Source organism: Nanorana parkeri, unplaced genomic scaffold, assembly GCF_000935625.1.
Source record: "Nanorana parkeri isolate BGI_ZX_2015 unplaced genomic scaffold, ASM93562v1 scaffold3, whole genome shotgun sequence".
Classification (NCBI taxonomy): Eukaryota; Metazoa; Chordata; class Amphibia; order Anura; family Dicroglossidae; genus Nanorana; species Nanorana parkeri.
In genome coordinates, this window is record NW_017306271.1 from 5,600,424 (window position 1) to 5,609,950 (window position 9,527).

The 9,527-nt window shown below is 45.7% G+C and overlaps 1 protein-coding gene across 1 annotated transcript in view; it reads right to left on the minus strand.

Moving 5' to 3' along the window:
• Positions 1 to 8,140, minus strand: part of OTOA (otoancorin) — an 87,752-nt gene extending 79,612 nt beyond the window's left edge. The window contains 2 exon segments of the mRNA XM_018565664.1: positions 5,635 to 5,721; positions 8,011 to 8,140. Of these exon segments, the coding sequence (XP_018421166.1) occupies positions 5,635 to 5,721; positions 8,011 to 8,140 (217 nt within the window).
• Between the last annotated feature and the right edge of the window lie 1,387 nt (positions 8,141 to 9,527).

Genomic DNA, 9,527 nt, shown 5'->3' on the forward strand with positions numbered 1-9,527 from the left:
CTGCTATATACATTGCCCCCCTCTCTCTATAGATTGCCCCCCTCTCTTTATACATTAGCCCCCCTTCTGAGAGAGACCACAATGGTGCTGTTTTCAGCAGATTGTGGTCTCTAGCCTCTGCCTGAAGAATATGAGCCATGGTAAAACTACTAGTCATTTGGCTATCACATATATGAGGAGACACATGGATCTGTACCACAAAGCTTGGTGGGAGCAGCACCTCAATGATATTATTCAGCATTAAAAGGCCTGCACTCATTCTCCTCCTGGATCTTCTCTTGCCTATTTCCCCTCCACAAGATTCTGCAGTTGCATCCGCTGCAACATTTGCAGCCTCTAGTGATAGGGAGAGGATCAAGGGGTTTCAGAGACTTAGGTTATGTCACATCAAGTGGGAAGAGGTTCATGGAGCCACACTGACTCGGGACACGTGCAGGCCTGAAACTTGTCAGAAGTCTCCTAAACCCACCCTGCCTTCTCAGCAGAATCCTTCATAAGGCAGCTATAATGCATATCAATAAAAAGTTTTGCAACACCTGGTACTTCATCCATCAAAGAAAAAATCCCTTATTTGAAAGCATGAGTTGGACAACTGCATTATAAGTAACAAAAAAGAAAAGTGGTAAAAGCCCAAAAGCAATCATCTTCATGTTTCCTAACAATAACATCTATTTTATATCCTGTATGATCCACTTTATATGAATCTGTGGGTTTACTGCTGAAAAGTTTCCAAATCAACTGAAGTAAATTGAATTAATCGGATGCTAAAGCATAGCAATTTATTTTACAGCTGTCATTAACTGGAGGTTACCAAATTTTATATGTTCTGATGGACTTATCATTTGATTACAGCTAAAGCCCAGATAAGCTGTATCTTTATCAAAAAGATAATGACACATATTTCTCTACGACTCACTGTAAACCAGAAAATTCCCACATTTCCATAAAAAAAACAAAATCATATATAACTCTATAGGCATATCTGCAATCAGCATCAACAATAACAATTTCCTTTCTGCCATTCTACCAACTATGACAACTAATAGTAAAGCTCTTTGGATTAAATGTAGAGTCTATAAATCAATGACAAAAGTAGATCCCAGTCATCCGGTTACTGTATAATATACGGACTGCATTTAGGATGGGCTTATATCCTGTAAATAGCAAAGTTGACGAATTTAGTACATTACATCTGAGAAGAGTGGTACTGCTGAGACTAGTAGTCCTATCTAGTATTGAAATATGTCTGACTGCTAAGATATTTAGTTGTAAGACAACGTAACTGGTGCTGCTGAACAATTACTGCATCTGATAGGATTCAGTTACTGTTCAGCCAGTAATTTTCCACCCAGCTCTGTTCATTTTTAAATTGACTTTTGTCGAGCTGAGTGGTGCTCAAGGGTCACCCTTCATGTAATTTTAGCCAATTCAGCAGGATTTTCCTAAAATTTAAACTGTCCATGGGGGCCTTAACACACTGTTTTTTCTATCTCAATTAATCAGTCTCTGATTCAGAGTATTAAGTAACTCTCTTCTGTGCTGTCTGCTGCTAGTTTATGATCTATATATATATTAGGGATGCACCAATACCGATACTAGCCAAACCAATCAGCATCGAGCCGGCCAAACAGCACGGACCCGGCTTCCTGGCAAGTTATGAAGCCGGGCAGCGGGTAATGATACACCACCTGGCTTCCTGATTGGCTAGGATGCCAGCTCCATGCTAGCGGAAGTACCGGTATCGGTACTCGGTATTGGTAAGTATCGAAAGATAAATATCGGTACTCGTACTCGATACCGAAAAACTGGTATTGGTGCATCTCTAATATATACCCACACACATACACTGAGTGGCCAGATTATTATGACCACCCCATCAGTACTTTGTTGGGCCACGAGTATATATATCTACTGTATATTGCCCCTATCCAATAGCATTTATACCACTAAACAAATGGACAGATCTGAAGATGTATGAATATTCTACAGGTTACATCAGCAATATCATCAAGAAAGCAGAAAGCATTAGGCTGAAGCAATGAGCTCTAGATGCTCTGGACCATAAACCTTGATTTTTTCCAGGTACATACAGCAGGGAGGAGATCAGTAAACACGTGTTCGCTGGTTTCCAGTCCCTCTTTCAGCCACCACACACCATGCCGGGCCAGCAGAAGGGGCAGTGGAGCCCAGGAAACATGGCGGGGGGCAGAAAGGGGGGTTCACATCCAGTCAGTGGAAGTGATCATGCAGCTGTAAAGCCGACAGTAGACTCTACACCAGACTCCCAGCTGCTATAGCAGATGTATGGCATACGTCAGTGGCAACGAAAGGGTTAAAGGAAATGTACAGTGGTTTGGAAAAACTGTATTTTAGTTATCTCTTAAAGTCAGGGCTGTATCCAAAAACATACTGTATATACAGTAAACTCCCTATTACCCGGCATTCAAGCAACCAGAATTCTCAAGCAACCTGAAAATAAAAATCAAGGACATAATATGTGCTCAATTCCTTTTGCCAGTTGCTTGATAGACATATGCACACTAAAAAAAAAATTGTTAGCAACTAAATTTACTTACGAAATTATCTGTTTACTTCTCGCTGCAGCCGACAGCTAGATTCCGCAGCTGGCAGGTGAATGTAAACAAAGGGGAGTGGGCATGTGCAGTAGCCAGCCTGCTATTGGCTATGGCAATTTAAAATAGCCAATAGCAGAATCTAGCAAGCACTGGGAGTTTCCGGTATTTTCTCTGTAGGAATGAAATATTGCATATTAATATGTAGTCCTCTATCCAGCCAGCAGGTGGCGCTGTCTTTCCTCCTTTTTACAGGTGAAAAATTGTATTGCTGTCACATGTTCCAAAAGAAGCCCGCTGTTTACAGGGTGCAGTCTTCAGATCAGTGACATCCCACCTCAGATGACTGAGTTCAGCAATGACTACATTTGTACATATATTTGTGCATACGACAGTGTACATATATATGAAAATAAATTGAAAAGGGAAATTAATATGGAGTTATAGATGGGTCAGGTGGGACAGGGAGGGCTTGATACGGAGCTCAAACAAACTTTTAATACCTTGATACTAGTTGTGCCAGAGGCCATTGAATAATCTGGTTATGAGGATATTACCACATGCTACAATTAGATGTGTATTGTGATCACTTACCTTATACTTACCTTATGTTAAATATTGACAGTTGTTATGTTAAATGGTTGACAGTGTTGGCTCTTTATCCCTCCGGTGATCCCCCCACCTAGGCGGGGGTGTGAGGCATCCTTACAAGCACGGGATCTGGCCAATGGTGATGTAAGTATGGTTGATATTGAACAAGATTGTTATTATGTTGCTTGTTTATATGTATGTATATTCTTTTCATTTATTTTATTGTTATGTTATTTTAGTTTCCACGTCAAACTTCTGAAGAAGCCCGGCTGTAGGGCATAGCACGTCAAGACTTTGTAACGCCTCCTCCATCTACATCTTCTACAAGGGGTATATGGGCTGTAAGTCGTGAATGGAACACCAGGGCTGCGTGTGGTTCTCACCAGGGATGCCTGCTGTGTCTCACCAGGGCTGCTTGCGGGTCTCACCAGGGCTGCTTGCGGTCTCACTAGGGCTGGGTGCGGTCTCACCAGGGCTGGGCCAGGTCTCCCCATGGCTGTGCGGGCAGCGGGGAGTGGGAGGAGATGTTCGGGTGGACTGGCGCCGTAAACAGCCGCCGCGAGTTCCCCAGCAGGCTACCGTGAGGTCCCCAGCAAGCGCGGGACCTTATGGTAGCCAAATTTATTAAAAAATGTAAGGGGCTGGTATTGGCTTTAGGTATCGGGGGCATTTTAACAAGCACAGGTACTCATGAAAATGCCCACGATCGGCACCGATACTGGTATCAGTATCGGTGCATCCCTAATTGTCCCTCTACAACACAAAGTGCCTGAACATAAACTCTCATGGTAGTATCACCAGGTATTATTTTTATGAAAGCAGTAGATCTAAAAATATTGAAAATGTGTACTCCTGTGTAACTCCTGGCATGAAACAAATGTAGAGCCAAAGGAAATGTCACCGCTCCAATTCCTTAGCCACCATCAGGACTCACCAGGTGCTGGTCTAATAGGTACGTTTCCACCTTGGAATGTAGTAGTATACAAACAGACCGCACTATCCAGAGAATTCCAGTACTTCAGACTTTATTGAAATTCATAGCAAATCCAGTATATCCGTAAATAAAAGTGTATAAAGCAGCAAATGCCAGCACTGCACACCCCCAACAAACTACAACCTCACACATGTTTCACCCATAGGCTTATTCATAGATTTGCTGTGAATCTCAATAAAGTCTGAAGTATTGGAATTCTCTGGATAGTGCGGTCTGTTCGTATACTACTACATTCCTGGCATGAAAGTTATCAATTGATAATATACATCAATCGCCACATAAAAAAGGACATAAATCTACTTTTTGGCCACCAAGTGCCTTTGCAGGCCTGGATATTACCTTGCAAAAGAAGTAGTGACATCATCACTGTGTTGTACATAGCCTGTACAGAGAGCAGTAGCCCCCCCAAGCCCCCCACTACAGGTTGCCTGCAGGACACTACAGGAGGGGATGGAGACAAGACCAGTCATCCCATATAAGGAGAGAGACCAGCAGAGAGCGGTCTTTATTACAGGAAGCTCCTGCACAGAGGCAAAGTTTCACACTGGATTACTGCACCGATCTGTAAGAAATACCCAAAGCACACCATAATAAGAATACGCATGGCTCTTGTATTTAGACAATACTTGTTTTTCGAAGAGTTCACCTTCAACATGTTATAACATAAGCGTCAATTAGATTTTAGTGTTTAGGTTTACATGTACTTTGAGATAAGTGATAGTATGAAAACACAAGCAATAGCATGAAAGTAGAAACAACCTTTTATTCTAGTTTCAGAACTACATATAGAAGAGACTAATATGAATATAACAGCAGTACCCCAGAGGTCACAATAGATGACATTCTACTGTAAATACAATGAGCCCACTTGCTTGGGAGGTCCTGAGCTGCCTTCAACCTCAGGGTTAGTCCTTGGCATGAAGTGAAATAAGAAACGGGGTGCCTGTCATGTTAGGAAATGTAAATCTTTTATTATCCCCAATATAGCATTCCAGCAAAATATTTATGTGCTTGACACCTGGAAACAGGAAACAGGATACGCTGCTGCACTGAATTCTTTATTCAACATTTGAAAGGAATAAATAACAGAATAAATCCCCAATAAAAAATACATATTGTAATACTTTGGAATGTTGCAGCTCCCCCTAGTGTGTCAGCATAGTAGTATAGTAGTATAGTAGTGAGTAGTGAGATTACATGTCTTTTCTTCAAACAAAATTAAAAGTGTATTTCAAGTTTTACAATCAAATTAAAGTTAGGCCTGAAGAAAAAAATGTTTAAAACAATAGGCCGAGTGCTTACATGACTAAGTGAAGAGGGAGACGAGAAATAAAAGGGTTAATTAAGGGCAGGGTCACTTACCTAAATGGTCGGTGGTTTAAGTTCATGTGCAGCTTTGGTGGCGGTCTGAGGAGCAGGGTCTCACTGGTTTAGTCGGAGATCATCAGATGAAGAGATAACTTTCTGCCCACCCACCCTGTTTGTTGTTGGCTGTTGTCTGTTCCCTGTCGTAGGGGCGCTGGCCGTTTGTGGTCTTTTGAGGCCGTGCGGACTTTAATGGTTCTGCAGAGACAACATACAGTATCTGTTAATATTTTGGCCCTCAAAAGACTTGCAACCTTATTTGGTTTGTCTTTTGACGTTGAATTCTGTTATGTTTAGTAATTTGTATCATAAAAGGCTGCTGTGGCCATTTAACTCCAGTGACGTGCGGTACCTTTAGTTCGGGGTGAGGCATTCCCTGCCTCACCCCCAGCACAACCCGCCCGATAAAGCCCCACCCCCGCCCGCTGAGCCCCCCTAACCTGGTCCCCAAGCTAGTGTGAAGGAGGGAGGGAGGAGACAGGGAGAAGCCTCCCTGTCCCTCCCTTGCTCGTCACTGCTGAGGCATCGAGATCAATGTTTTTTTTTTGACTGGACAGCTTGGACCAATGGCCTAAAATGGGATTTCAGGTGCGTTTGCATGTATTTTTGATGCGTTCCGTTGCAATCTGATGCAGCTAAAATAGGGCAAGCAGTATTTTTTCTGACTGCATCGGAACGGACTGCACTGGTGTGAACAGAGCACCAGAAATCCCATAGGAAAGCATTGTGATGTATTCCCATAGGAAAGCATTGTGATGCATCGGGTGTGAACTAGCCCTTAAGGAATTGGAGACATCCGTTCTACACTAGTCAAAAAAACTCCCACTATATGTTTGTGTGTTCCCCTTCACACAGCATACCTTAAAAAACTTAAAAACTTTTAGAAAAATCTGACCTTTCTAGTTGTGTCTTTGATGACGGCCTTTGTGCAGAAAAAAGTTCTACTCACCTGATCATTTGAGCCGACTTGTTCTTTGACCAGTCCTTAGAACCTCTTTCCACCTCCTCTGCAGCAGTCTAAGAATCCTTGTGTCATCACGTCCTATACAAGTATATAGACGTGACACTAAGGAGCATTCCATCTGTGCAGCGGCTTCCGTGACCAGGAGGAGGCAGCAGGCCAGGCTTGACAGAGGGCTGTGCAAGATTGCGGTGGGCTCTGCAGGGTCTCAGGGGGGCTGTGCAGGATCTGTGGTGGGCTCTGCAGGGTCTCAGGAGGGCTTTGCAGGATCTGTGGGGTCTCTGGGGGCTGCGCAGGATCTGTGGTGGGCTTTGCGGGGTGTCAGGTGGGCTGTGCAGGATCTGTGGTGGACTTTGCAGCCTGATACCCTGCAGAGCCCACCAGAGATCCTTCACACCCCACCTAAGTCCCCGCAAAGCCCATCACAGATTGGCCACAGCCCACCATAAACCCTGCAGAGCCCACTATAGATCCTGCAGAGCCCACCATAGACCCCGCAGAGCCCATCTGAGATTCTGCAGAGCCCACCTAAGACCCCAGCTTTCCTGCTACGCTAATAGCGGAACATGTCAAAAGCTGGAAACAACGCATTCTCTGTATCCAGCGACTGACAGGTTGCGCAAAAAAAGGGGTGGGGAAAATTTAGTGGGGGGGCAGTGCCTGAGTTTCGCCTTGCCTAGGGCAGTCCCAAACCAAAATACACAACTGGCCAGAGGGCCCATTTGCAGGTATGATGTGGGGGTTGTTGTGGTTCTTATCTACTCTATCTGAAACAATGGTGTTTAGTTTCCTTAGCAGTTTTCTGTTCCTTCCATACAGGGCCGGTGCAAGGATTTTTGCCTACTCAGGCGAAGGAGCATTTTTGTGGTTATAGTAATAATACTATGTTCTCATGTTATCAATGAACAGGAACACTCAGTATAGAGGATTCCTGTTCATTGATAAGGGGGGCTGCAGAAAGAGAGATTGAGGCCTCTGTGTCCTCAATCTCTTTTTCTATTTTAAAAGGGAAATATCAGGGGTCTGTTTAGACCCCTACTAGCTAGAAATAAGCGACGCACTGGGCTCAGGAATAAGCGACGCACTGGGCTCAGGAATAAGCGACGCACTGGGCTCAGGAAAACAGTGGACTTAGCAGTAAAAACAGAAGAACACTAAGGCCTTGTTCACACCGAAAGCGATAGTGCTGGAACGCACCGCAATCGCTCACGAAACTTCCCCCTGCATTCTGGGGCGGGAGGGGGTGTGGTGGTGCATTGAATTCAATAGCACCGATTCCACGCCCTCCCTCCCCCCCGCAGTGCAATCGGATGCTTGGCGTTTTGCAGTTGAACGGAACGCAGGCAAAGTTTTGCCAAGCGTCCGATCGCACTGCGGGCGCAGCGGAGGCCTGGAAGCAGTGTCATTGACTTTAATGCACCCCTCCCACCCCAGAACGCAGGGGGAAGATCACGGTGCGTTCCAGCAGCTACCACTCTGGAATGCACCGTTTTCGGTGTGAACAAGCCCTCCCCAGGCCCACCAACCTGCTTCTTGCTGTCTCCTTGGTGCAGCCTCAGCCTGGTCCCTGGTCAGATGCCCACACTGGAAGAGCAGGAGGACAGCAGCGGCTATGAACATAAAAGCTGCTTGCTGTCCACAGTGACAGCCCTCCATGCCGCCAGGCGCCGCAGCAGCAGCAATTACCATCAGTCAGTGGGCCTGGGGCGGACTCACATCTCACTCGGCCCGGTACAGCCCCGCTTCCGGTCCCGCCTCAGCCCCTCCTCTTCCTCCACCCGGCCGTTCTCGCAGCTAAATGTTTTCCTCCACCCGGCCTAATCTGATTGCTAGGCAGCCGAGGCTGCCAGATTCTGTGCGGTCCGGCCGCAACCATCAATATTAGCTTTTCACCCGCAACCCGCCGCCCATCTGCAAAGTGCCACCCTCACCCCATCAGCGCCCTCAGGCGGCCGCTTGCCTTGCGGTAGCGCCGGGCCTGCTTCCATACACACCTCCAGTTTCTGGGGATCTTACATGGCCATTTTTTTCCTGATCTCTATATAACATTTCCTCCATTTCAGCAGTTAATGGCATTGCAGTCCTGTTGTATTATTTACCCCACCTTTGTTTTTTTTATATCTCTGTTTTTGTCTGATTATGGAAGGTGAAATGATCTGTAGTTGCAGTTGGTTGCCCATTATTTACAGAGCAGACAACATGAGTAGCTAAGCTGATGATACTATGACTAGTGTCCCCATTGGAAGATTTCCCATCTATTCCTGTTCTGATGACAACCCAAAATTTGGAATGTTCTTTCACTTTCAGTGGTAATGGTCACCAGGAAAAGTAGAGAGAGTGACTGTCCCTAACGGGGACACAGACAGCAAAAAAAAACCGACAGCTGTTTGAAAAAGAAAAGTTCACTGTGAGTGCTGAACCTCCAGACTGTGTATTTAAGCTCAGGGTGCAATGTCTATGGGGAGGACATGGACAGTGTTCAATATACAATTTGTGTGGTGGGAGTATGTGGTTGTAGACCAAGGAGTTTCTGGAAGAATGTGTGCTGGAGAAGGGATAAAGCAGAAAGGCCAATGTATGAGTGCTGGAGCTGGGCTCTCGTTGGGAAAAGACTAATATGTGTGCTGGAGGCCAGGGGTGCCTCGACGCTGGTAGTCAGCCGGGGCAAAGACCGGGTGACACCCTGCCGTGATGTCATCGCGCATGCGCGGTGGTCTTATTGACACCTTGGTGATGGACGCCGGCAGAGAGAGGAGGTGACGTTCACCCGGTGGGATAAGGTATGCCGCCGGGTCTCCTCCTCTCTCTGGACACTGTCGGGCTCTCGGTCTGTGACTGAGTGCCCGACTCTTCATAGGGGGTAAAACCCAATAGATGGTCACTCGCACTCCAATTTGATGCAAAGTCAATCCCTTTATTGACTAGAATAGTGTCAATAAAGGGATTGACTTTGCATCAAATTGGAGTGCGAGGACCATCTATCGGTTTTGTGCTGTTGGCAGAGGCATCTGCGGTCACCCCCCCCCCCCCCTTGTGACACCCC